This window comes from Mustelus asterias, chromosome 18, assembly GCF_964213995.1.
Source record: "Mustelus asterias chromosome 18, sMusAst1.hap1.1, whole genome shotgun sequence".
Lineage (NCBI taxonomy): Eukaryota > Metazoa > Chordata > Chondrichthyes > Carcharhiniformes > Triakidae > Mustelus > Mustelus asterias.
In genome coordinates, this window is record NC_135818.1 from 21,854,689 (window position 1) to 21,882,638 (window position 27,950).

General features: G+C 42.5%; 1 protein-coding gene across 1 annotated transcript in view; it reads left to right on the plus strand.

Moving 5' to 3' along the window:
• knl1 (kinetochore scaffold 1) overlaps positions 1–27,950 on the plus strand; it is a 91,994-nt gene that overhangs the window by 33,299 nt on the left and 30,745 nt on the right. The window contains exons 12-17 of the mRNA XM_078233243.1: positions 2,510–2,568; positions 5,239–5,337; positions 7,715–7,830; positions 11,473–11,563; positions 11,917–12,033; positions 27,220–27,307. Of these exons, the coding sequence (XP_078089369.1) occupies positions 2,510–2,568; positions 5,239–5,337; positions 7,715–7,830; positions 11,473–11,563; positions 11,917–12,033; positions 27,220–27,307 (570 nt within the window). The remainder of the gene's footprint in view (positions 1–2,509; positions 2,569–5,238; positions 5,338–7,714; positions 7,831–11,472; positions 11,564–11,916; positions 12,034–27,219; positions 27,308–27,950) is intronic.

Genomic DNA, 27,950 nt, shown 5'->3' on the forward strand with positions numbered 1-27,950 from the left:
ATCTGGATTTTTCTTTCACAAGGATCAGTTGAAACTTTTAAGACTGAGATTGATGGGTAGGGTGTTATTGAATATGAAGTTGAGGTATAGATCGTCCATGACTTAATTAAACGATAGAACAATCTTGAGCAGCTGAGTAGCCGACAGCTGTTCCTTTGCAGCCTGTGACGTATTGCGCCCTACTTCACCAGGAAAAAGTGAGAGCAGTGGTTCTGCTTTTTTTTTTCACTCATTCAAGGAATGTGGACTTTGCTGGTAGGCCAGCATTTATTGCCCTTGAGCAGGTGGTGGTGAATTGTCGTCTTGAACTGCTGCAGTCCATGTGGTAGTTGTACACCCACAGTACTGTTAGGGAGGGAGTTCCAGGATTTTGACCCAGCGACAATGAAAGAACGGTGATATATTTCCAAGTCAGAATAGTGAGTGGTTTGGAGGGGAACTTCCAGGTGGTGGTGTTCCCGTGTATCTGCAGCCCTTGTCCTTCTAGATGGTAGTGGTCATGGGTTTGGAAGATGCTGTCTCAGAGTCTTGGTGAATTCCTGCAGTGCATCTTGTAGATGACACACACTGCTCCTAATCTAAGTCCGTAGTGGAAGGAATGTATGTTTGTGGTGCCACTCAAGTGGGCTGCTTTTTCCTGGATGGTGTCAAACTTCTTGAATGTTGTTAGAGCTGCAGTCATCCAGGCAAGGGAGAGTATTCCATCACACTAGTGATTTTTGCCTTGTAGATTGTGGATGGACTTTGGGGAAAGTGAGTTACCTGCCACAGGATTCCTAGCCTCTGACCTGCTTTTATAACTGCAGCATTTACATGGCTAGTCCAGTTCAGTTTCTGATCGATGGTATCCCTCACTTGGACTAAGTGATGGTAATGCCATTGAATGTCAAGGTGTGATGGTTAGATTCTCTCTTGTTGGATATGGTCAATGGTCTGCATTTGTGTGGCATGAATGTTTCGTACCACTTATCAGCCCAAGCCTGGATGTTGTCCAAATATTGCTGCATTTGGATATGGACTGTTTCAGTATCTGAGGAGTTGCAAATAGTGGTGAACATTGCAATCATCAGCGAACATCCCCAATTCTGACCTTGTGATGGAAGGAATGTCATTTGATGAAGCAACTGAAGAGAGTTGGGCCTGCTAATTCTCAAATTTTCAGAATCAAATGCTGCAAGACATCTCACACTTCCTATGACTCAGTCAAATGGTGCCTACAAGTTTGCAGAGGCAGAGAAATAAGAATTGCTTTAGTTTTTGGGAGAATGGATCTTTCTAAAAACTTTGTAGTTGCCGGCAGAGATTTAATCAAAAGGAAGGTAAAGGCCGGCAGCAGGACCTTCTGAAGGCACTGGGGTTTCCCAATCTATGCCATATTCCCCACCCCCGGCCAAACCTTTGAAATTCTGAGGTGGGAGTTTGCCATTGGTGGAACCAGAGGATTCTGTTGGCGAGAATGGCTGGCCATTGTTTACTTTTCAACACATACGGATTCTGTCTTCTATCCTAGCTTAATTACCTAATATGTACATAGTGCTACATTTCATCACAGGACTATTTTTCATGTGGCTTTAGGCAGAGCATTAATAAATAATATAATAAAACACTCCGCTGACCCCTTACTCTGTTGTGCCAATATTCTCTCCTACCTCAATTAAACAGTCATTATGCATATGAGTTAAACTGGCTATCTGAAAATCAGACTTTTTTCCACGTAGCCTTCACCTGACTTTCCCTCCTCACCCACATCTTTTGTTTAACTGTTTGGCTGCAAAATTTCTTGAAGTTGTGCCCACTTCACTGAAGTCTATTGGCAACCTCATTTACATGCATAAACAGAGCTTCTGCTGCAAAGTAACACTGATGGATCTGAAGCAGCTGGCTGATTTGCAGCATTGTCTCTGTTTCTCTCAAAACTGCCTTTTGCAATCCTTACTTGAAAAATATACCCCCCCCCCCCCCCCCCCACAACACTATATACCGACCCAAACCGCCTGAACTGAAAACCAGCAAAATCCAAAATGTGGCACGGATGTGGTCCTGAGGAGGCTGCTGGTTTTGAGTATATTTCCATTTTAAAAAATCTAATTTGTTTTGTTGGTACAACTCCAAAATTGCTGCCTTTAATATTTTAATCCATGTAGAATCATTTTTGCCTAACAGTGATGCAGTGCATCCATGACTAGATTTGATCAGACTAGCAAAAGTCTGAGTTTACAGACTCTTGTACATTTAAAACACTTTTTTTTACTTCTAAATTGGATTGGATTGGTTGTACAGATGGTTCTAAAACCCATGTGTCATCACTGCATGCAGTCAATTTGACAATGGGCAAGTGTGGGGTGGGGCAAAATGATTAAGTATCAATTCAGATAATGGCAGCCGCTAAAAACTTTGGGAGGCCGTGTAAACAAGTGACGGGGGATAGTTGTATTAAAGGAACATTGAGCAATTGCCAGAAAATTCAACGACTTGTGGAATTTCACTCTGCATTTCTTTTGCTTTATAGCTCCAAAATGTAACCTGAATACATCCTTAGTGATTATTGAAGAGTCTGAGTTGCATGAGGTATGGTCATTTTAATTCTTTTGTTTAATCCATGGTTTACAATTTCACAATCTGGGAAGGGGACTTGATTTGATTATCGGCCTAGTGTGTCAATTCCTGTGTTTAAAGGTAGGAAAGTTGTGCTTCAGTTGTACAGAGCACTGATGAGACCACATCTGGAGTATTCTGTACAGTATTTCCTTATTTAAGGAAGGATGTAAATACATGAGAAGGTTTACCAGACTAAGTCGTGGAATGGGAGGGTTATATTATGAGGAAAAGTTGGATCCATTGGAGTTTCGAAGAGTAAGAGGTGACTTGATCAAAACCTTTTAAAATCTTGAGGGGTCTTGATGGGGTGGTTGTGGAGAAGATGTTAACTCTTATTGGAGAATCTAGATCTAGGGGGTCACTGGTTTATATTTTTATATCGGTGTGCCCCTTGTATTTAGACAGAAATGAGGAGATTTTCTTGCTGAGGGTTGTGAATTTGAAACTCCCTTCCTCAAAAGGCAGTGGAAGCAAAGTCTTTGAATATTTTTAAAGCAGAGATTGATGAGCAAGAGGGTGAAAGGTTATTGGGGATATGCGGGAAGTTACAATCAGTTTAACCATAATCGTATTGAATGGCGAAGCAGGCTTGAGGGGCCGTGGCATATCTCTGCTCTTAATTCAGATGTTTGTAAAACTTCGCTTATGCAGAAAGTTGCAAACTATATACTTAACAATAATATGCTACTTCGTGTATCTTAAGGGCACCTTGCAAAGCGCAATAATGATTGTGTGCACTTTCTAACTTACTGCAGTTTAATGGACTATAAGAACAAATTTAAGTATTGCAACATGAGTTACAGAGTGGGACCATGTGTAATTTGGTTGCAAATCTGAAAATTGAAATTTGGCACTTACATATGGGAAGAATGTAATGGGTAAGTGCTATGGGAAAGGTACAATTTCCTATAAGGCTGGATAAAGTATGTATTTACATATAGAATCTCTTAACATAGAACATAGAACAGAACAGGCCCTTCGGCCCACGATGTTGTGCTGAGCTTTATCTGAAACCAAGATCAAGCTATCCCACTCCCTATCATCCTGGTGTGCTCCATGTGCCTATCTAATAACCGTTTAAATGTTCCTAAAGTGTCTGACTCCACTACCACTGCAGGCAGTCCATTCCACACTCCAACCACTCTCTGCGTAAAGAACCTACCTCTGATATCCTTCCTGTATCTCCCACCACGAACCCTATAGTTATGCCCCCTTGTAATAGCTCCATCCACCCGAGGAAATAGTCTTTGAACGTTCACTCTATCTATCCCCTTCATCATTTTATAAACCTCTATTAAGTCTCCCCTCAGCCTCCTCCGCTCCAGAGAGAACAGCCCTAGCTCCCTCAACCTTTCCCCATAAGACCTACCCTCCAAACCAGGCAGCATCCTGGTAAATCTCCTCTGCACTCTTTCCAGCGCTTCCACATCCTTCTTATAGTGAGGTGACCAGAACTGCACACAATATTCCACATGTGGTCTCACCAAGGTCCTGTACAGTTGCAGCATAACTCCACGGCTCTTAAACTCCAACCCCCTGTTAATAAAAGCTAACACACTATAGGCCTTCTTCACAGCTCTATCCACTTGAGTGGCAACCTTTAGAGATCTGTGGATATGAACCCCAAGATCTCTCTGTTCCTCCACAGCCTTCAGAACCCTACCTTTGACCCTGTAATCCACATTTAAATTAGTCCTACCAAAATGAATCACCTCACATTTATCAGGGTTAAACTCCATTTGCCATTTTTCAGCCCAGCTTTGCATCCTATCTATGTCTCTTTGCAGCCTACAACAGCCCTCCACCTCATCCACTACTCCACCAATCTTGGTGTCATCAGCAAATTTACTGCTCCACCCTTCAGCCCCCTCCTCTAAGTCATTAATAAAAATCACAAAGAGCAGAGGACCAAGCACTGATCCCTGCGGCACTCCGCTAGCAACCTGCCTCCAGTCCGAAAATTTTCCATCTATCACCACCCTCTGTCTTCGATCAGACAGCCAGTTACCTATCCAATCGGCCAACTTTCCCTCTATCCCACACCTCCTCACTTTCATCATAAGCCGACCATGGGGGACCTTATCAAACGCCTTACTAAAATCCATGTATATGACATCAACTGCCCTACCTTCATCAACACACTTAGTTACCTCCTCAAAAAATTCTATCAAATTTGTGAGGCACGACTTGCCCTTCACGAATCCGTGCTGACTATCCCGGATTAATCCGCATCTTTCTAAATGGTCGTAAATCCCATCTCTAAGGACCTTTTCCATCAATTTACCAACCACCGAAGTAAGACTAACCGGTCTATAATTACCAGGGTCATTTCTATTCCCTTTCTTAAACAGAGGAACAACATTCGCCATTCTCCAGTCCTCTGGCACCATCCCCGTGGACAGCGAGGACCCAAAGATCAAGCCAAAGGCTCTGCAATCTCATCCCTTGCCTCCCAAAGAATCCTAGGATATATTTCATCAGGCCCAGGGGACTTATCGACCGTCAGTTTATTCAAAACTGCCAGTACATCCTCCCTCCGAACATCTACTTCCTCCAGCCTATTAGCCTGTAACACCTTCTCTTCCTCAAAAACATGCAGTGTGATTCTACACAAGCTGACTTAAGAATTTTGTTTTTTAGAAATTGATGGATGGCCAGATCACAGTCCGAGAATTTTTCAAACTCTTGAAAGTTCAAACTCATGCACAGAAATCTCGCCAGAGTGAGCTACAAGTTAACGTAAGAATATGGCTACAGATGTCCAGACTCTTGAATTCTTTCCATTCAACAGTATACAGAAAATCCACCTCAAGCTGCATATCACAATTAAAATGCCAACCAATGAGATACATCTTTTGTGTTTTGTAAATCTTTTAAATGTATTTTTGTTTGGTTTTGACTTTGTGGCTGTCCCTTTTTAAATGCATCGCAGTAAATTTGACATTCAACTGCAGCTTAAAATTGATAAATGTTGCAAGATTTCTACGGTTTTGCTGTTTTCAAGAATTGAAAGAGGAACCAAGTTGCAATATAAACAGCATCAGTCTTGTTTATCAGCAGCTAGTGAGAGTTGAAATTGAGCAATATCTGAGTGCCCAGCAAATTTTCCACTTTTTTTTTAGCCAATCCAATTCCCTTCATAAAGCCACAATTGCATTTGCCTCCTCCACGCGCAGGCAATGCATCTCAGTTCATCAATGCATCCCTAATCACTTACTGTTTATTTAATAGAAGGGTTTCTTCCTGTATTCATTGGTTTTCTTGCCATTTTGAATAGCTCTGTCTGATCATGTATGGTGCCCAGAATTGGGCACAGTATTCCATTTGGGGCCAAAATGATGTTCTATGAAGGTTCACTTTAACTTCCTTGCTTATGTACTTTATGATTCTATTTATGAAGCCCCGGATCCCTTGTGTCTTTTTACCAGATTTCTTAAGCAGCCCTGCCACCTTCAACAATTTGGTCTTTATGTTACTGTAGAATTTTATCCTTTATTTTAGATTGCATCTCGGTGTTCTTCCTACAAAAATGTATCATGTCACATTCCTCTGCATTAAGTTTCATCTGCCACACGTCTGCCCATACCTTAAGCCAGTTTATGTCCTCAAAGTTCATATTCCAAGTTTGGTATCATGTGCAAATTTTTAAACAATGCCCTGCACATCCTAGTTTAGATTATCAATACAGATCAAGAAACTCAATGGCTCGAGTACCAACACCTTGGGAATCCCTCTAGTCGGACAAACAACCAGGACAAATGCTGGGGAGGCGATGGCCTAGTGGTATTATCCCTAGACTCAGCTAATGTTCTGGGAGCCCAGGTTCGAATCCCGCCATGGCAGATGGTGGAGTTTGAATTCAATTTAAAAAAAATCTGGAATTAAGAATCTACTGATGACTATGAAACCATTGTCGATTGTCGGAAAAACCCATCTGGTTCACTAATGCCCTTTAGGGAAGGAAATCTGCTGTCCTTACCTTGTCTGGCCTACATGTGACTCCACAGCCCCAGTTATGTGGCTGACTCTCAACTGCCCTTGAGCAAGGGAAACAAGGGATGGGCAATAAATGCTGGCCAGCCAGCGCGCCTACATCTCATAAATGAATTTTTAAAAACCTGGTGGTTTCTTGATGGAAAGTACCTCAAAACAGTAACCAGTTTGTAGCAGCTTCTATAAATGGTGCTTCAAACTCTCCTCAAAATTGTACTTGTAAAATATTTTATTAAGGCCACAAAATTATACAACATTATATTTCCACATCATGCCACATTCAAGCAAACTGTGCTTGTTTTTTTTCAAAGAAACCAAATGGACAGCAAATTTGAATATAGTCTTGTCACTATTGTGTTAATACCAATTACTGTCGGAGAAAGTGTATTTGGGTGACGTTCTTAATTCATTAATTGAAATTACTCTTGCCAATAATGGTAGACTTTTAATCACCAGTTTACACAGCTCAAGACCTCTCTATCACAATCCAAGATTGAAAAATGTAAATTTATTGTTGGATTTTTTTGCAGGAATAAAATACCTGAGTGTCTTTTACAACCTTAAGATGTCCCAAAGAGCTTTACTACCAATGAAGTACTTAAGAGTACAATGCAGGAAACATAGCAAAATCCCATAATCGACAATTTAAAAAGTTTCTTATGTTTTTATTTGCATTGTGTTGTGACCTTGTTCCATTCACTGAGCAATTTGCCATCTTTTCCGAGTAATGTCACTTTTGATCATGCATCACACCCTTAGTACTGGACTGGAATATCAGGCTGTACTGAAATCTCTGGAATTGGATTTGAACCACAACCTTCTGATTCTGAGATGAAATGGAAGTAAAAAGCATACTATTATACCTGACTTACTTGGCTTGCCAGGAAAACTATATTTTCAGGCATAGAGAAAGTAATAAAATGTGGATCTTTTAATCGAATGTAGCATTGTTTCTTTGAATTGATACGCCTTTTAGGCAGGCTGAGTGTCCTTGTGTTAAATCACTCAAATGGACCGAACCCTTCTGAACTGTTTTACTAATACAATTTTGCTAATTCTGTGAGACAATTGAAATTGTGTTTCAAGACACTTTATTATTGCTGTTTGTTCATATTTTGGTCAGATTGAATTGGACAAGTCCTCAGCCTTCGAAAATTGGCTGGCAGTGAAGTTTGTTCACCGACCTAAACGGGAAGCCTATGAAGAGGACAGCAGTGCTCTCTCTGCAGCCATAGCTGAGTAAGATGCTCAATGTTTAATCAGATGAAGGCTATAAACTGCAGTCAATGACTTGTATATTATTTCTACAGAGTGTGCTTTAGTAAGATAAAGTTAGTAAACTCCAGGAGAATTGACTTTATTTTGCTATTTTTTTAAATAGTTACCAGAGAAGAAACATCTAATTGCTAAAAACAATTGAAATGCCCATGTTGCATTTCTGGTTTCTTTATGCAAACTCAGCAAACATTGTTAAACTATAAATAGGTTTGATTTATTTAAACTCTACAACAAATATATGCATTAAGCTCAGTTGAGAACTCTGCTCTAGGGATTCGACAGTCACTGTTACTCACAGCAACAGATGCATTAATTGACGACTGATCACAAGCTGCTTTATATCCTGGTTCCTCTGACACATGTACATCATGTCCATATAGGGCAGTACGGTAGCACAGTGGTTAGCACTGCTGCTTCACAGCTCCAGGGTCCCGGGTTCGATTCCCGGCTCGGGTCACTGTCTGTGTGGAGTTTGCACATTCTCCTCGTGTCTGCGTGGGTTTCCTCCGGGTGCTCTGGTTTCCTCCCACAGTCCAAAGATGTGCGGGTTAGGTTGATTGGCCAGGTTAAAAATTGCCCCTTAGAGTCCTGGGATGCGTAGGTTAGAGGGATTAGCGGGTAAATATGTGGGGATAGGGCCTGGGTGGGATTGTGGTCGGTGCAGACTCGATGGGCCGAATGGCCTCCTTCTGCACTGTAGGGTTTCTATGATTTCTATGATATTCTCAGATATCACAACAGCCCACATTACAAGAATTGGCGTTTTTAAGGGAAGATGTATTTTAATATTTCTTTATTGTTTCTTTCACAACTGTAATAGTCCTACCATGTTTCACATGCATCCTGTAAGTAGTAGGCAAATTATACTCACATTAATGCAGCCTTCTGTGAGTGATGGAGACTGTATTAAACTAGTTTGTGTTTTGATCCAATTAACTATATTTTTTTAAAGATTGCCTTACAAGATAAAGGATATTTAATCACATCTGTTTCCTGTTGGTTACTGGATTTATGGGATCATTAAAAGTTGAATAATCTTGTCATGCTATCTCTTGTACAGAGGTCGTTAATTTTAAACCATTTTTGATTATAAGACGAATTTTGCCAATAGGACTTTCTTGAATAGTGGTTGCGTCCGAGAATGAGGGTATTGGCTCCCAAAATGACACACATGGTGGAATATTCCAGGGAGGGGCTTGCCTAAGCTCTGGAATTCACTTCCTAAACATCTGACTCTTCATTTCCATTTTCATCCAAGTTGCTCTTTTTCTTCGCCAAAGCTTTTGGTTAGCTGTCCTAATATCAGAGTTTGGTGGGGTTTTTTTGATAACACTTCTGTGCAATGACTTCAAGCATTTTACTGCATTAACGTTGCTATATAAATGCAGATTGTTGATGTAGCCCATACCCTGAAGGCACTGGTTTGAGACTATGCGAAGTTATTTCATGTTGGGCACTTTGCAGCCAGGTAACAGAGAAGACCTTTGCCCTATCCAAAAGAGAAAATGCTGGAAAATCTCAGCAGGTCTGGCAGCATTTGTAAGCAGAGAAAAAGCTGATGTTTCGCGTCCAGGTGACCCTTTGTTAAAGCTTTGCTAAAGGGTCATCTGGACTAGAAACGTCAGCTCTTTTCTCTCCTTCCAGATGCTGCCAGACCTGCTGAGATTTTCCAGCATTTTCTATTTTGGTTTCAGATTCAAGCATCCACAGTAATTTGCTTTTATTTTTATAGACCTTTGCTCTACTGGCCTGAGCTAGCTTCAAGTCCATTTTGTGGAGATGCCGGCATTGGACTGGGGTAAACACAGTAAGAAGTCTCACAACACCAGGTTAAAGTCCAACAGGTTTGTTTGGTAGCTTTCGGAGCACTGCTCCTTCGTCAGGTAAGTGGGAGTTCTGTTCACAAACAGGGCATATAAAGACACACACTCAATTTACAAAATAATGGTTGGAATGCAAGTCTTTACAGGTAATCAAGTCTTAAAGGTACAGACAATGTGAGTGGAGAGAGGGTTAAGCACAGGTTAAAGAGATGTGTATTGTCTCCAGCCAGGACAGTTAGAGAGATTTTGCAAGCCCAGACAAGTCATGGGGGGGTTACAGATAGTGTGACATGAACCCAAGATCCCGGTTGAGGCTGTCCTCATGTGTGCGGAACTTGGCTATCAGTCTCTGCTCAGCGACTCTGCGTTGTCGTGTGTTGTGAAGGCCGCCTTGGAGAACGCTTACCCGAAGATCAGAGGCTGAATGCCCATGACCACTGAAGTGTTCCCCAACAGGAAGAGAACACTCTTGCCTGGTGATTGTCAAGCGGTGTTCATTCATCCATTGTCGTAGCGTCTGCATGGTCTCCCCAATGTACCATGCCTCGGGACATCCTTTCCTGCAGCGTATCAGGTAGACAACGTTGGCCGAGTTGCAAGAGTATGTACCGTGTACACACCAGGTACACGATACATACTCTTGCAACTTGGCCAACGTTGTCTACCTGATACGCTGCAGGAAAGGATGTCATGAGGCATGGTACATTGGGGAGACCATGCAGACACTATGACAACGGATGAATGAACACCGCTCGACAATCACCAGGCAAGAGTGTTCTGTTCCTGTTGGGGAACACTTCAGCAGTCATGGGCATTCGGCCTCAGATCTTCGGGTAAGCGTTCTCCGAGGTGGCCTTCACGACACACGACAATGCAGAGTCGCTGAGCAGAGACTGATAGCCAAGTTCCGCACACATGAGGACAACCTCAACTGGGATCCTGGTTTCATGTCACACTATCTGTAACCCCCACGACTTGCCTGGGCTTGCAAAATCTCACTAACTGTCCTGGCTGGAGACAATACACATCTCTTTAACTTGTGCTTAACTCTCTCTCCACTCACATTGTCTGTACCTTTAAGACTTGATTATCTGTAAAGACTCGCATTCCAACCATTATTTTGTAAATTGAGTTTGTGTCTTTATATGCCCTGTTTGTGAAGAGAACTCCCACTTACCTGACGAAGGAGCAGTGCTCCGATAGCTAGTGGCTTTTGCTACCAAATAAACCTGTTCGACTTTAACCTGGTGTTGTGAGACTTCTTACTGTGTTCAAGTCCATTACCCAGTAAAAGGATTGTTTTAGTTCACTGTATACACAGATTCTTCTAGCCTTCATTCCATTGGGTATAGCAGCGATATAAAACATAACCTCCTCTATACTGTAACAATTTACATGGCATGCTACACAAGTGTGTGTGACTTTTCAACTGGAGCTATTTACTGTAATCTCAAGCCCCTGATTGGGGAAAACTGAATAGCTAATCAAAACGCATTGACCCTAAAGTTTATTCAATTTGTGCATTATGGCGAAGCTAAAACTTTGTTAAAAGCATTTTAAGAATGGATTTGTAAGTTGCAGTTGTGCCTAAGTTTGTCATTCAATAAGAAGAACAAATTAAGTAATTATTTTTAAAGAAAATACACTTTCAAATTTGAAAATTACCAAAATTAGAAATGAGGATTTGTATGGGGGAGAGTGAGGGGAAAAATTAATCTGGATGATGTTAGCGTTGAGTTTTCAATAACTTTAACATTGTGGTTTTCCTTTACCTTTGAAGACTGAAGGACCAGTTGTTAGATCTTGATAAGCTCCTGTCAGAGATAAACTTTCCACTGTGGAAAAATGTGATGCAAATGACAGAAGAGGAGGTAAGAAATGAATCCGTGTTAACATTGCCTATATGGGCCTGTGTTCAGTTATTTATTCTTTCCTAATTAAAATTTGCAATTGCTGTGTGATAGTAATTTTTCTTCCATTCTGAAGGTAACTTGCGTTGAGGTTCCTTTCCATGACTGATCTCTGTTTGGCATATTTGATTTTCAGTACCCATAATTGCCCCAAATTACATTAATGGAATTCATAATGTTTTTTGCTGCCTTTTAAGATGAGCTTATTTACTTCACTTCGTTAAATTCACAATCTTTGTATTTGAGTGTGTGCGTACGTGCGTACGTACTTTGGAAGAACTTATAATTAGCTTACTGTAAAATCATTTTTCCAGTTGCAACAGTTTCGTTCTTGCCTGAATGCCAAGAAAAGTACTTTTGTGAAAAGAACCAAAATGATCTGCCATGAACAAAAGGTTAAACTGTATTCAGCACAGTTAAATATGTTGAAGGTAAGTTTGCTTTATGGGACTCTGTTTCTGCAACATTGGTGTGGGGATCTGGGAATGTAAAGTTTGATTTCTCAGATTAATTGCAACAGAATGACTCTTGATCTCAAACTCTTAAACTAGATTTTCTGCTCAACACTTAAATTAGCACATAGCTTGGGTTTTCATTGGCAAGTTGGGTTTCAAGGCATAGATTGTTAAGTGATAGTTTAGGCTTCTAGAAATTTTTTGAAGGAATATAATTCCTGGTTTAATAATTATTAATGGCCATTAATTGGTGTATGCTGATTATTTTGTTTTGCTTTGCAGCAATTTGGATAAAGTCTAAAAGTTGGCTCCATTAGACTTCATGTCATGGTTATAAGTTATTATTTCAATTATGCATGCAGTATTTAAATTTATTATGCCAATGAGCAAAGTTTTGTATTTTGTCTGATCCTCAAATCTCTTCTATTATCTTATTTTCTCGACTAATTTATTTATTTCAAGATACTTAGATCTTTAGTTTAACATATTTGAGTCTCATGCTTTTGTCATGGATCTAACACCCTGAAGTATATTGTTCAGCAGGACAATACCCATCAGAAAACAGCATCTTACGCCACCTCTGGCTGACGAAATTCATCCTCATCTCAGTTCTGAAGGGTTGTTCCTTTCTTCTTCGGATCCTAGTCTCTCCTACTAATGGAAACATCTTCCCCACATTCACTCTATTCCTGCAAGAGTTGTTCTCAATGTAATTTGTAAGGCAGCAAAGTGACGCAACCTTTGCACTTTTACTGAAAATTTCTATTTCTTACCTTGTAAAATTGTTCTTTTCAGTAGATCCGTTGTTAAAAATCAATATAGGGAGCTTATACGATTTTAGTTGGCATAATTTTGACTCAAACCTATACCATGTGAGCAAACGATAATGAGGAAAGTAAAGTTACCTACCTCAGAGTTCATTCTCTTTAATTGTACAATCTACAGTAATATTTCAGACTATGTTTCTTATTAAATCCAATATTCTTCACCACTGTACTGCTCATGTGACCATTTTCTCACATGTAAGTCTTGACTTTCACCAGAGCATTGAAATACAGTGAATTCACTGCTCACTTCACATATATGCTACTCTTGCATCATTTGGCTAACGGGAGTGGAAACTACTAAGATGATCAGATATAGAAGCAGAATTAGGCTATTTGGCCCATCGAGTCTGTTCCACCATTCAATCATGGCTGATAAGTTTCTCAACCCTATTCTCCTGCCTTTTCCCAGTAACCTTTGATCCCCGTAGCAATCAAGAAGTTAGTTATCTCTGTCTTAAATATACTCAATGACCTGGCCTCCACAGCCTTCTGTGGCAATGAATTTCGTAGATTCATCACCCTCTGGCTGAAGAAATTCATCCCTATCTCAGTCTAAAGAGTTGTCCCTTTATTCTAAGGCTGTGCCCTTACGTCCACTCTGTTCTGGTGTTTCAGTATTCTGTAAGCTTCAATGAGATCCCCCCCCCCATCCTTCTAAACTCCAAGTACAGACCCAGAATCCTCAAACGCTCCTCATATGTTAAGCTCTTCATTCCTGGAGTCATTCTTGTGAATCTCCTCTGAAACCTCTCAAGGGCCAGCACATCCCTCCTTAGATACAGGGCCCAGAAATGTTCACAATACTCCAAATGTGATCTGACCGGAGCCCGGAGATTGGGTTTGTACTCGTTGGAATTTAGAAGGCTGAGGGGGGGATCTTATAGAGACCTATAAGATAATGAAGGGGCTGGATAGGGTAGACGTGGAGAGATTCTCTCCACTTAGAAAGGAAACTAGAACTAGAGGGCACAGCCTCAAAATAAAGGGGGGGTCAGTTTAGGACAGAGTTGAGGAGGAACTTCTTCTCTGAGGGTGGTGAATCTCTGGAATTCTCTGCCCACTGAAGTGGTGGAGGCTACCTCGTTGAATATGGTTAAATCACGGATAGATGGATTCCTGATTGGTAAGGGAATTAGGAGTTATAGGGATCAGGCGGGTAAGTGGAACTGATCCACTTCAGATCAGCCATGATCTTATTGAATGGCGGGGCAGGCTCGAGGGGCTAGATGGCCTACTTCTGCTCCTACTTCTTATGTTCTTATGTTCTTTCTATCCTAGTTCCCTCAAAATGAATGCTAACATTTCAATTGCCTTCCTACCAACTCGACCTGCAAGTTATCCTGAACTAGGACTCCCAAGTCCCTTTGCGCTTTCGACTTCTGAAATCTCTCCCCATTTAGAAAATAGTCTATGCCTTTATTCATTTATTTCTCTAACTCATATTCTCTTTCTAATTTGTGAGCCTCTATCACCACCCTTGCTGAGATCAGAAAGATCAACACCAGAAATTAAACCCAAGGCCTCGTCTGTATGACTCAACCTTTGAGCCATGGAAAAGATCTTGTTACTATTTTCCACTATGATTTGAAATGCTTTTCAATGTCTTTTTAACAAACTACTCCTTTACTGTATGATTATGACTGCACTACAGGCTGTTGTTAGAAAATAATTCCCAATAAACCCTATGATATGGACGCAGCTTGTAACAAGATCTTGAGGCTTGTAGGTGCAAGCGTATGTGGACAGAACAGCATCTTGTAGACTATGGGGGAAAATTTGGACAATAAGGCTCAAAAACTGGTGTTAGCATTACAATGCGTGATTAACACATGCCAATTCTTTGCAATGCAGGCAGCACACGTATGCAGTCCTCGTGCTGCCTAATTACAGAGTGCAGCCAGTGCTCAAACAGCAAAGTGGCTGTATGCCTGAGTAAGAAGTGCCAAATCTTGAGAGGCTAATGTGAATTCAGACACACCTGGGCTATTTAAAGCAAATTTGCACCTCAAAGGAAATGAATTCTGACCGGAACTAGCTACAGAACTAACTTGGACCTGGCAAAAACAATGACTCAAGATGGCAAGAACAGGCTCTGAGGTTCTCCTGACACCATGACTGAAGGCCTTAATGCAGGAGGTGGACGTGAGGTATGAGGTGAAGCTCAATGCATGATAAGCTCAATGCATTCTATGCCCGTTTTGAGCAAGAGGTCAGCGAGAGCATGCTCTCCACCCTGGAAGCCCTGGATGAACCTGTATCTGGGGGCCACCACTGCAGATATCAGAGCAGCTTTCTTGAAGGTCAACCTACGGAAAGTGACTGGCCTGGACGAGCACTCAGATCTTGCACGGATCGGCTGGTGGGGGTTTTCGCAGACATCTTCAATCTCTCTTTACAACAATCTGAGGTCCCCATCTGCTTCAAGAAGACGACCATCATCCCGGTACCTAAGAAAGGCCAAGCAGCGTGCCTTAATGACTATCGTCCGGTGGTTCTGACATCCATCATTATGAAGTGCTTCGAAAGGTTAGTCATGGCACGAATCAATTCCAGCCTCCCGGACTGCCTGAGCTCACTACAGTTTGCCTATCGCCGCAACAGGTCCACAGCAGATACCATCTCCCTGGCGCTGCACTCAACAGGTAACAAAGACACCTATGTCAGACTCCTATTTATTGACTACAGCTCAGCCTTCAACACCATTATTCCCAATTCATCTCCAAACTCTGTGGCCTGGGCCTCAACTCCTCCCTCTGTGACTGGATCCTGAACTTCCTAACTCACAGACCACAATCAGTAAGGATAGGCAACCACACCTCCTCCACGATCGTCTTCAACACCAGTGCCCCACAAGGCTGTGTTCTCAGCTCCCTATTACACTCCTTATACACCCATGACTGTGTGGCCAAATTCCCCTCCAATTCAATTTTCAAGTTTGCTGATGGCACCACCATAGTGGGACAGAACTCAAACAATGACAAGACAGAGTATAGGAATGAGTTAGAGAATCTGGTGAACTGGTATGGCGACAATAATCTCTCTCTCTCAATGGCAACAAGACGAAGGAGATTGTCATCAACTTCAGGAAGCGTAGAGGAGAACATGCCCCTGTCTACATCAATGGGGACGAAGTAAAAATGATGGAGGGCTTCAAGTTTTTAGGTGTCCAGATCACCAACAACCTACCTGGTCCCCCCCTATGCCAACACCATAGTTAAGAAAGCCTACCAACGCCTGTACTTTCTCAGGAGACTAAGGAAATTTAGCATGTCGGCTACGACTCTCATCAACTTTTACAGATGCATCATAGAATGTTTTTGGTTGTAAAGTTTTAAAGTTTATTTATTAGTAACAAGTAAGGCTTACATTAAAATTGCAATGAAGTTACTGTGAAATTCTCCCAGTTGCCACACTTCGGCGCCAATACACCTAACCAGCACGTCTTTCAGACTGGGAGGAAACCGGAGCCCGGAGGAAATCCACGCAGACGGGGAGAACATGCAAACTCCACACAGACAGTGACCCGAGCCGAGAATTGAATCCAGGTCCCTGGCGCTGTGAGGCAGCAGTGCCAACCACTGTGCCACCGTATCACACTTTGGTATGGCTCCTGCTCTGCCCAAGACCGCAAGAAACTACAAACGGTCGTGAATGTTGCCCAATCCATCATGCAAACCAGCCTCCCATCTATTGACTCTGTCGAAACTTTCCGCTGCCTCGGAAAAGCAGCCAGCATAATTAAGGACCCCATGCACCCCGGACACACTCTCTTCCATCGGGAAAAAGATACAAAAGTCTGAGGTCACGTACCAACCGACTCAGGAACAGCTTCTTCCCTGCTGCTGTCAGACTTTTGAATGGACCTACCTTGCATTAAGTTGATCTTTCTCTACACCCTAGCTATGACTGTAACACTACATTCTGCACTCTCTCCTTTCCTTCTCTATGAGCGATATGCTTTAGAACATAGAACAGTACAGCACAGAACAGGCCCTTCGGCCCACGATGTTGTGCCGAGCTTTATCTGAAACCAAGATCAAGCTATCCCACTCCCTATCATCCTAGTGTGCTCCATGTGCCTATCCAATAACCGCTTAAATGTTCCTAAAGTGTCTGACTCCACTATCACTGCAGGCAGTCCATTCCACACCCCAACCACTCTCTGACTAAATAACCTACCTCTGATATCCTTCCTATATCTCCCACCATGAACCCTATAATTATGCCCCCTTGTAATAGCTCCATCCACCCGAGGAAATAGTCTTTGAACGTTCACTCTATCTATCCCCTTCATCATTTATAAACCTCTATTAAGTCTCCCCTTAGCCTCCTCCGCTCCAGAGAGAACAGCCCCAGCTCCCTCAACCTTTCCTCATAAGACCTACCCTCCAAACCAGGCAGCATCCTGGTAAATCTCCTCTGCGCTCTCTCCAGCGCTTCCACATCCTTCTTATAATGAGGTGACCAGAACTGCACACAATATTCCAAATGTGGTCTCACCAAGGCCCTGTACAGTTGCAGCATAACCCCACGGCTCTTAAACTCCAACCCCCTGTTAATAAAGGCTAACACACTATAGGCCTTCTTCACAGCTCTATCCACTTGAGTGGCAACCTTGAGAGATCTGTGGATATGGACCCCAAGATCTCTCTGTTCCTCCACAGTCTTCAGAACCCTACCTTTGACCCTGTAATCCACATTTAAATTAGTCCTACCAAAATGAATCACCTCCCATTTATCAGGGTTAAACTCCATTTGCCATTTTTCAGCCCAGCTTTGCATCCTATCTATGTCTCTTTGCAGCCTACAACAGCCCTCCACCTCATCCACTACTCCACCAATCTTGGTGTCATCAGCAAATTACTGATCCACCCTTCAGCCCCCTCCTCTAAGTCATTAATAAAAATCACAAAGAGCAGAGGGCCAAGCACTGATCCCTGTGGCACTCCGCTAGCAACCTGCCTCCAGTCCGAAAATTTTCCATCCATCACCACCCTCTGTCTTCGATCAGATAGCCAGTTTCCTATCCAATCGGCCAACTTTCCCTCTATCCCACACCTCCTTACTTTCATCATAAGCCGACTATGGGGGACCTTATCAAACGCCTTACTAAAATCCATGTATATGACATCAACTGCCCTACCTTCATCAACACACTTAGTTACCTCCTCAAAAAATTCTATCAAATTTGTGAGGCACGACTTGCCCTTCACGAATCCATGCTGACTATCCCGGATTAATCCACATCTTTCTAAATGGTTGTAAATCCCATCCCTAAGGATCTTTTCCATCAATTTACCAACCACCGAAGTACGACTAACCGGTCTATAATTACCAGGGTCATGTCTATTCCCTTTCTTAAACAGAGGAACAACATTCGCCATTCTCCAGTCCTCTGGCACCATCCCCGTGGACAGTGAGGACCCAAAGATCTCTGCAATCTCATCCCTTGCCTCCCAAAGAATCCTAGGATATATTTCATCAGGCCCAGGGGACTTATCGACCTTCAGTTTATTCAAAACTGCCAGTACATCCTCCCTTTGTCTAGATAGCGCCCAAGAAACAATACTTTTCGCTGTATACTGATACATGAACTGGCTTGCCCACAGAAGGCAAAGAGTGGTTGTAGATGGGTCTTTTTCAGAGTGGAGGTCGGTTACCAGTGGGGTGCCCCAGGGATCTGTTCTGGGACCCTTGCTCTTTATGATTTTTATAAATGACCTGGATGAGGAAGTGGAAAGATGGGTTGGCAAGTTTGCTGATGACACAAAGGTTGGAGGTGTTGTGGATAGTGTAGAGGGATGTCAGCAGTTGCAACGAGACATAGATAAGATGCAAGACAGGGCGGAGAAGTGGCAGATGGACTTCAACCCAGATAAGTGTGTGGTGGTTCATTTTGGCAGGTCGAATAGGATGGAAGAATATAATATTAAGGATAAGACGCTTGGCAGTGTGGAAAAACAGAGGGATCTTGGGGTCCGGGTTCATGGGACGCTCAAAGCGGCGTCACAGGTAGAGGCTGTGGTTAAGAAGGTGTATGGAATACTGGCCTTCATCAATAGAGGAATTGAGTTTAGAAATCGGGAGATAATGCTGCAGCTGTATAGGACCCTGGTCAGACCCCACCTGGAGTACTGTGCCCAGTTCTGGTCGCCTCATTACAGAAGGGATGTGGAAGCCATAGAACGGATGCAGAGGAGATTTATGAGGATGTTGCCGGGATTAAGTGGTATGCCTTATGAGGATAGGTTGAAAGAGCTAGGTCTATTCTCCTTGGAGAGGCGAAGGATGAGAGGCGACCTGATAGAGGTGTATAAGATGTTGAGAGGTATTGATAGAGTGGATTCTCAGAGGCTTTTACCCAGGGCTGAAATGGTTGTCACGAGAGGCCACAGGTTTAGGGTGCTGGGGAGTAGGTATAGAGGAGATGTTAGGGGTAAGTTTTTCACTCAGAGGGTAGTGGGTGCGTGGAATCGGCTGCCGGTAATAGTGGTGGAAGCAGATTCGATTGAGTCTTTTAAGGGACTTTTGGATAGGTTCATGGAGGTTAGTAAGATAGAGGGTTAGAGATGAGCCTAGAAGGTAAGGAAATTGTTCGGCGCAACTTGTGGGCCGAAGGGTCTGTTTGTGCTGTAGCTTTTCTATGTTCTATGTGACAAATCAAATCAGGTCCTCTATCTGCAGGAGGCCCTTCAGACAGACACTGAGAATGGAAGTCATATCACCCGAATGTTACATCACACTCACTGAGATACTTCCCTCGGTAAAGTAGTATATAACCGAAGGCAGCAACACCTAATTGGTAGGGGGCAGGCTGCATGTCATCACCCTAATGGAGGAGATGGTGACTGCAGTCATTGGAGCAGCCACACCTGAGGCTGTGGCCAACCGTTGAGCTGAAAGGATCAAAGATGACTGATGTTCTACCTAATCCTCCCCATGTCTCACTTACCACAATCCAAAGGGAGCTGGTGGTATGGTGATATTGTCACTGGACTAGAAATCTAGAGACTGATGGAAATGCTCTGGGGACCTGAATTTGAATCCCACTACAACAGATGTTGGAATTTGAATTCAATAAAACTCAATGTAATGATTGTCGTTAAAAAACCATCTGGTTTACTAATATCCTTTAGGGAAAAAAATCTGCTGTCCGTGCCTGGTTTGGCCTGCGTGTGACTCCAGAACCACAGCAATGCAGTTGACTCTTAAATGCCCTCTGAAATGGCTTATCAAGCCACTAACTGTTGCAAAGATACAAAAGAGAAATGAAACCAAATAGACCATCTATCATCAACTAAGGCACTGGAAATGGCAAGGGCAATTCTAGCCCTATTGACTCTCCTGACTATCATCTGGGGGTGTGTGCCAAAATTGGGAGAGCTGTTCCACAGTCTAATGTAGTTGTACTTTCAGAATTATACGTTCTAGGTAATTTCCTGGACACCATTATTACTATTCCTGGCTATGTCCTGTCCCACTGACAGACCTGGCAGAGGTGAGGGCTCAGTGGTATACAATTGTAAGGATGTTGTCCTGTCTGTCCACAACATCGACTCTGGACCTCATTAAGTCTCATGGTTTCAAATCAAAAATGATTACCATGTACTGTCCATCTTCAGTTGATCAATCAGTACTCCGTCATGTTGAACACTTGGAAGAAGCGCTGAAGGTGGCAATGGCATAGAATGTACTCTGGGTGGGGGCTTCAAAATACCACCACCACCGACTGAGCTGGCTGGATTCTAAAGGACATAGCTGCTAGATTGTGTCTGCATTGGTGAGGGAACCAACAAACAGGAAACACATACTTGACCTCGTCCTCACCAACATGCTACCACAGGAATAATCACCCCACAGTTCTTGTGGAAACGAAATCCAGATCTCACATTGAGGATACCCTCCACGGTATTGTGTGGCACTATCACGGTGCTAAATAGGATAGACTTCAAACAGAACCAGCAACTCAAGACTGGGAATCCAGAAGGCGCTGTGAGCCATCAGCAGCAGCAGAATTGTACTTGACCACAATCTGTAACCCCATGACCTGGCATATTCCCCCATTACCCACTAAGCCTGGGGATCAATCCTGGTTCAATGAAGAGTGCAGGAGGGCGTGCCATGTTACCTAAAAATGAGGTGCTAACCTGGTGAAACTACAACACAAGACTATTTGCGTGCCAAACAGCATAAGCACCAAGTAATAGACAGAGCTAAACAATTCCACAATGAGTAGATCAGATCTAAACTCTGCAGTCCTGCTACATCCAGTCGCAAATAGCTCTGATGAAGGGTCACCTAGATAACAAACTGAATTCCCAGTCTTGAGTGGTGGTTCTGTTCGAAGTCTATCCTATTTAGCACAGCGATAGTGCCACACAAAACAGTGGAGGGTATCCTCAATGTGAAATTTGGATTTCGTCTCCACAGGGACACCTAGATAACAAAGACACCTATGTCAGACTCCTATTTATTGACTATAGCTCAGTCTTCGTCACCATTATTCCTACTAAACTCATCTCCAAACTCCATGGCCTGGGCCTTGGCTCCTCCCTCTGCGACTGGATCCTGAACTTCCTAACCCACAGACTGCAATCTGGAACAAGCTGCCAGAGGTAGTAGTAGAGGTGAGTACAATTTTGTCTTTTAAAAAGCATTTAGATAGTTACATGGGTATGATGGGTATAGAGGGACATGGGCCAAATGCGGGCAATTGGGACTAGCTTTGGGGTTTTTTTTTAAAAAGGGACAGCGTGGACAGGTTGGGCCGAAGGGCCTGTTTCCATGCTGTAAACCTCTGTGACTCTATGACTCTGTCTACACCTCCCGCTGCCTCGGAAAAGCAGCCAGCATAATTAAGGACCCCGGGCACACACACTTCCACCTTCTTCTGTCGGGAAAATGATACAAAAGTCACGTACCAACCGACTCGAGAATAGCTTCTTCTCTGCTGCAATCAGACTTTTTAATGGACTACCTCGCACTAAGTTGATCTTTCTCTGCACCCTAGCTATGACTGTACCACTACATTCTGCACTCTCTCCTTTCCTTCTCTATGAACGGTAAGCTTTGTCTGTATAATGTGCAAGAAACAATACTTTTCACTGTATACTAATTCATGTGACAATAAATCAAATCAAATCTAGATTCGATGGATTGGCTCCATTCTCTCTCTACAGATGCTGTTAGTCCTGCTAAGTTTTTCCAGCATTTTCTGCTTTTGTTTCAGATTCCAGCATCTGCAGTATTTTGCCTTTATATCTGTCATGAATAGTGGTGGACAATTAAACAACTCACTGGAGGAAAAGGCTCCACAAATATCCCCATCCTGAATGATGGAGGAGACCAGTATATTTGTGCAAAGAATGAGGCTGAAGCAATTGCAACAAACTTCAACCAGAAGTGCCGAGTAGATGATCCATCTCAGCCTCTTTCAGAGGTCCCAGCATCACGGGTGCCAGTCTTCAGCCATTTTGACGCTCCCCACGTTGTCAAAGTCAAGGCATGACAGAAAAGATATACATCGTATATTCATCAACTGGACTATTTTATAAAATCACTTTTTGTTCTGTGCTGTTCAAAAAATGGAGAATTGCTGAACTAACAATGGTTCAGCCAGCCATCTGATACCTTACAGCAGTTTCAAGGTAACAATGGCCATGGAGGAGTTTCGTCCAGCTAACTCAGCACAAAGGAAAATATTTGCAAGTTGCAATTCCCCATAATGGTGCTGTTGGCCAAAGCATTAACAGTCCTAATACCACAGGTTCAACAAATTTAGCCAGTTACCAGTGTCTCCAAAAACAAATTGAATCCTGACTCCAATTAAACTCCTATATTCCAGTCTTGGGAAAATACATCCTGTGCCCAACATAGAGGAGGTCACATGACCTCCCACAAGCTGCACTGTGATAACATCAGTTGGAACTTTAACATCGACAATTATTGTTTGACTTCAAAAGTGAATGGATCTCTAGGCAAGAGCACGCACTGCCTACATTCAGCTGGTGACAACAGAAAGAACTCGGCCCTTCATCAAACCTGCCAACTGCTGAAATCTCTGAACTCTCTCCTGACTCATTCTACATGCCTTCTCCCTTTCGTGCCCGTCTCGCTCTGGAAGGGCATGGGCATCCTGCAATAAGCCAACCTCTCCGCAGAAGGAACATTCCAGTTGCGTCATGATTCCAGACTTGGACACATGTAAAACTGATACTTGCATTTTATTGTGGTCGTGCCCTGAATCCACTTCCTTTTTCCTTATCCCGCATTTATTTTGAGTGCAAAAAGGGGTGGATGTTGTGAAACCCTCTTGCGTGTGGTACCTGTGCACGTGTTCAAAAATAAATCAACCCGTCTATTTTCATATCTCCAAGTTTGCTGTGCTGGAGGATTGGAACACGTACAAATTTAGAGTTGGAGAAAAGTATGCAACCATTTATAAAGGGGGCAATCCGAACTTTAAAAAATGGCACCTTTTGTGGATGTATTGAGAGTGGGAAAATCAGGGCAGTTTATATTGACTCCTCTCCTGTCTGTGGCGATATCAGGAAACAGCTGAAGGCACTGGATGCTGCAAAGGCTATGGGCCCTAACAATATTAAGACCATAAGACATAGGAGCGGAAGTAAGGCCATTCGGCCCATCGAGTCCACTCCACCATTCAATCATGGTTGATTTCAACTCCATTTACCCGCTCTCTCCCCATAGCCCTTAATTCCTCGAGAAATCAAGAATTTATCAATTTCTGTCTTGAAGACGCTCAACGTCTCGGCCTCCACAGCCCTCTGTGGCAATGAATTCCACAGACCTACCACTCTCTGGCTGAAGAAATTTCTCCTCATCTCTGTTCTAAAGTGACTCCCTTTTATTCTAAGGCTGTGCCCCCGCGTCCTAGTCTCCCCTGCTAATGGAAACAACTTCCCTACGTCCATCCTATCTAAGCCGTTCATTATCTTGTAAGTCTCTATCAGATCTCCCCTCAACCTCCTAAACTCCAATGAATATAATCCCACGATCCTCAGACGTTCATCGTATGTCAGGCCTACCATTCCTGGGATCATCCGTGTGAATCTCCGCTGGACCCGCTCCAGTGCCAGTATGTCCTTCCTGAGGTGTGGGGCCCAAAATTGCTCACAGTATTCCAAATGGGGCCTAACCAGTGCTTTATAAAGCCTCAGAAGTACATCCCTGCTTTTGTATTCCAAGCCTCTTGAGATAAATGACAACATTACATTTACTATTCCAGCAATAGTGCTGAAGACTTGTGCTCCAGAGCTTGCCGCACCAAGTCCAATGGTTCCTGTACAGCTACAACATTGTCATCCACCTGGCATTGTGAAAAAGACGACAAATCCAACCTGACCAGTTGCCACTTTATTAGTCTACTGTTGATCATCAGTAAAATGATGGGAGGGGTCATCAGTTCTATGAAATGGCACTTAACAACATGCTCATTAACACTCAGTTTGGATTCCACCAGGGTCACTGAGCTCCTGACCTCATGTTGGATCAAACATGAACAAAAGAGCTGAATTCCAGAGCTGAGATGAGAATACTGCTTTTGGCATCAAAGCAGCATTTGACCAAGTGTGGCATCAAGGATCCCTAGCAAAATTGGAGTCAGTGGGAATCGGGGAAACCCTCCATTGGTTGTCGTCACACTTGGCACAAAGGAAAATGATTGTGATGGTTGGATTTCAATCCTCTCAGTTCCAGGACATCACTGCAGGAGTTCTTCAGGATAGTGTCCTGGGCCCAACCATCTTTCCTTCCATCATAAGGTCAGAAGTGGGGATGTTCACTGATGATGGTACCATTCACGATTCCTAAGATATTGAAGCAGTCAATGTCCAAATGCAGCAAAACTTGGACAATATGGCCTGACAAGTGGCAAGTAACATTTGCACCATACAAGTACCTGGCAATGGCCATCTTCAACAAGAGAGAATCTAGCAATCACCCCTTGACATTCAGTAGCATTACCATTGTTGAATCCCCACTATCAACATGCTGGGTGTTACCATTGATCAGAAACTGAATTGGACTAGTCATATAAATACTGTGCATATAAGAGCAGGTCAGAGGCTAGGAATCCTGCAGCAAGTAACTCACTTCCTGACTCCCCAAGCAAAGCCTGTCCAAAATCTAAAAGACATAAGTCAGTAGTGTGATGGAATACTCCATTTGCCTGGAAGACTGCAACTCCAATAACACTCGAGAAGCTCGACACCTTCCAGAACAAAGGTGCCTGCTTGATTGGCACCCATCCCACAAACACTCAATCCCTTCATCACCGATGAACAGTGGCAGCTGTGTGTACCATCTACAAGATGTACTGGAGAAACTCATCAAGGTCCTTTTTGGTAGCACCTTCCGAAGCACAATGACTGCCAATTGGACAGCAGATATATGGGAACACCAACAGTTGGATGTTCCCCTCCAAGTCACTAACCATCCTGACTTGGAAATATATAGCCGTGCTTTCACTGTCGTTGGTAAAATCCTGGAACTCCCTCTCTCTTACAGCATTGTGGGTTTACCTACATCATTTGACCAGGGTAGAGCTACATCATTTGGCCAGGGTAGAGCTTTCTGCACAGTAATTCACTCTAGCAGCAGACCAAAAAAGGTAATAGAGGAGCACTGAGAGATCAGGAGCAGTTGGAATAACTTAGAGTTCAAGCGGTCTACAGACTAAAAGGAAAGACACATATTTTGGAAATAAAATTGTGAACATAATATTTTGGCAACTGCAAAAGCCTTCTGATTGTGTCCAAGGGCAACCTTCATACTTTGATCAAAACTATTTAGACTAACTGGTAAGGAAGAACTACAGTTTGCAGTTCTATTCCTTTCTCAGCATGTAGTTTCGCTTTTTCCAAATGCTGTTTTGTTCCCTCGAGTTTAAAAGAAATGAGACGGTGATCTAGTTAAGTTTTGATACTGTAAATGTAGAAAAGCTATTTCCTTTGGAAAAATCTAGAGTGAGAACATAATCCTGAGTTAGGCCTTTGAGGAAGGTTATCAGGAAGCATCTTTTCACAAAATGTGGTAGAAATCTGTAATTCACTGTCCCAAAAGACTGCAGATATTGAGACAATTGGAACTTTCAAGCCTGAGATGTATAGATTTTTGATGGATAAGAATATTGGATTTTGTGTACCTAATCTTATGATATTAAGTCAGAAAATAGTGTAAATGGGATCAGAAAGTTGTCAAGGGATATGATGGATTTGCTGAATGGACAGGTGGGATTTCATGTAGGAATGTATGAGTCATCCAGTTGAATCTAAAAGATGGATCTCTAGGTACTTTGTCTGATGAGAGGTTAGGAACAGTGGATGAGCAGGAAGATTGAGTCCAAGTATCAACATCACTAAAAGCTAATGGATTAGTACAAAACATAATTTTAGAAAGCTAATGGAATGTTGACTTAAATCTAAGAGGACTGGAATACAAACTGATGGAAGTTGTGTTATAGCAAAACAAAACTGTGGTGACCAGACAAGAAGGGCCAAAAGGCCTGTTTCTGAGCTGTAATTTTCTATGGGTCTATGGTTTGATCCTGTTTAAGGTACTGCGTTTAGTTCTGGAAATCACACCTCGGTAAGAATATATTGACCTTGGAGTGAATGCGAAGAATTCTCACCAGAGTGATACCAATGCTAAAAAGGATAAATTATCAGGCCAGGTTGCAAAGTCTCAGCCTACATTCACTGGAATATAGAATACTAAGGATGATGTAATTCAGGTGTTTAATGTGATTTGAAGGAACTGAGAGGATAGATAGAAACAATTTCCTCTGGTGGGGATATCCAGAACAATGAGATGTAACCTTAAAATTAAATCAAGACCATTCAGAAGTGATGTCAGGAAGCACTTCATAGAGGAAATCCAGAACTCCAAAAAGCTGTTCAGGCTCAGTCAAAACTTAGATTTTTGTTAAACAAAGTTATTTACGGAACCAAGCAGGTAGATGGAATTGGAATATAGATCAGCCAAGATCTAATTGAACTATGGAACAGGCTCGAGAGACTGAAAGGTTTACTGCTATTCTTATGTTGATCTATCGACATGGAGTTATTATTCCCTGCGACACTCAACTCTCAGCATGAGCATAACATCTTCATAACTTTATTTGTTCTGTCTTTGTGCATAGTTTGCATGTTTAATAATGCAATAAGGTTTTGAAATTACACCATTGGTGAGAAATTCCTCTCTCCGCTAATGTAAATAGAGATATTATCCACTTTAAATAATTTCAGGACCATGGAGTTTTGTGCTGCATTTCACGTTTTCTGTCAAATTGAAGTCCTGCTTCTTGTCATTTTAGGCACAGCGACAGCTGAGGAATGAATATGAGAATTCTTTGGATGATATGCTGCACAAAATGGACGACTGTCTTGCATCACTAGACCTTGGTGAGTAAATAGACACTTGAGTGACTGAGTCATTTTTCTTTCCTTTTCCCTCCTTCCCTCTTCCCCATCCATTCCCACTCCAGCAGTAAACAAGTACTGTACATTATTTGAGAGGATAATTTAGTGCATGATTTCAAGTAATTAATGGAAAGGTGTCTCGATTCTCCAATATTGTTGTGACCTGTGAACATTTGTCAAGCAGCACACCAGAACGATGTTGAATTTTTTGGGTAGTGCATGTCAGCTTGGCAAAGTAACAGTACTGACTATGTTAGAAGGTTGAGGGTTCAAGCCCCACTCTAGGATTTGTGTGTAATATCTAGGCTAACACTTCAGTGTAATGCTGATGGAATGCTGCATTTTCTGAGCTGTCAGCTTTCAAATGAGTTGTTTAATAAAGGCCCTCATTTACTGTTATATGGATGTAATGATCCTCGTGCACATCTGAAGAAGGATTTCTGTTGTCCTAGCCAACCTTTGTTTCCTATGAAGCAAGGTGCCATAATCTCAATACAATAAGTTAGATTCCAAAATGGCTCTTGCTATTTAGAAAATATTCTGATTTGGTAATTCTTGGATCCAAAGTCAGTGACCTCACATTTCAGCACATGGACCTCCATACTACAGTTTTGCCCACTCACTT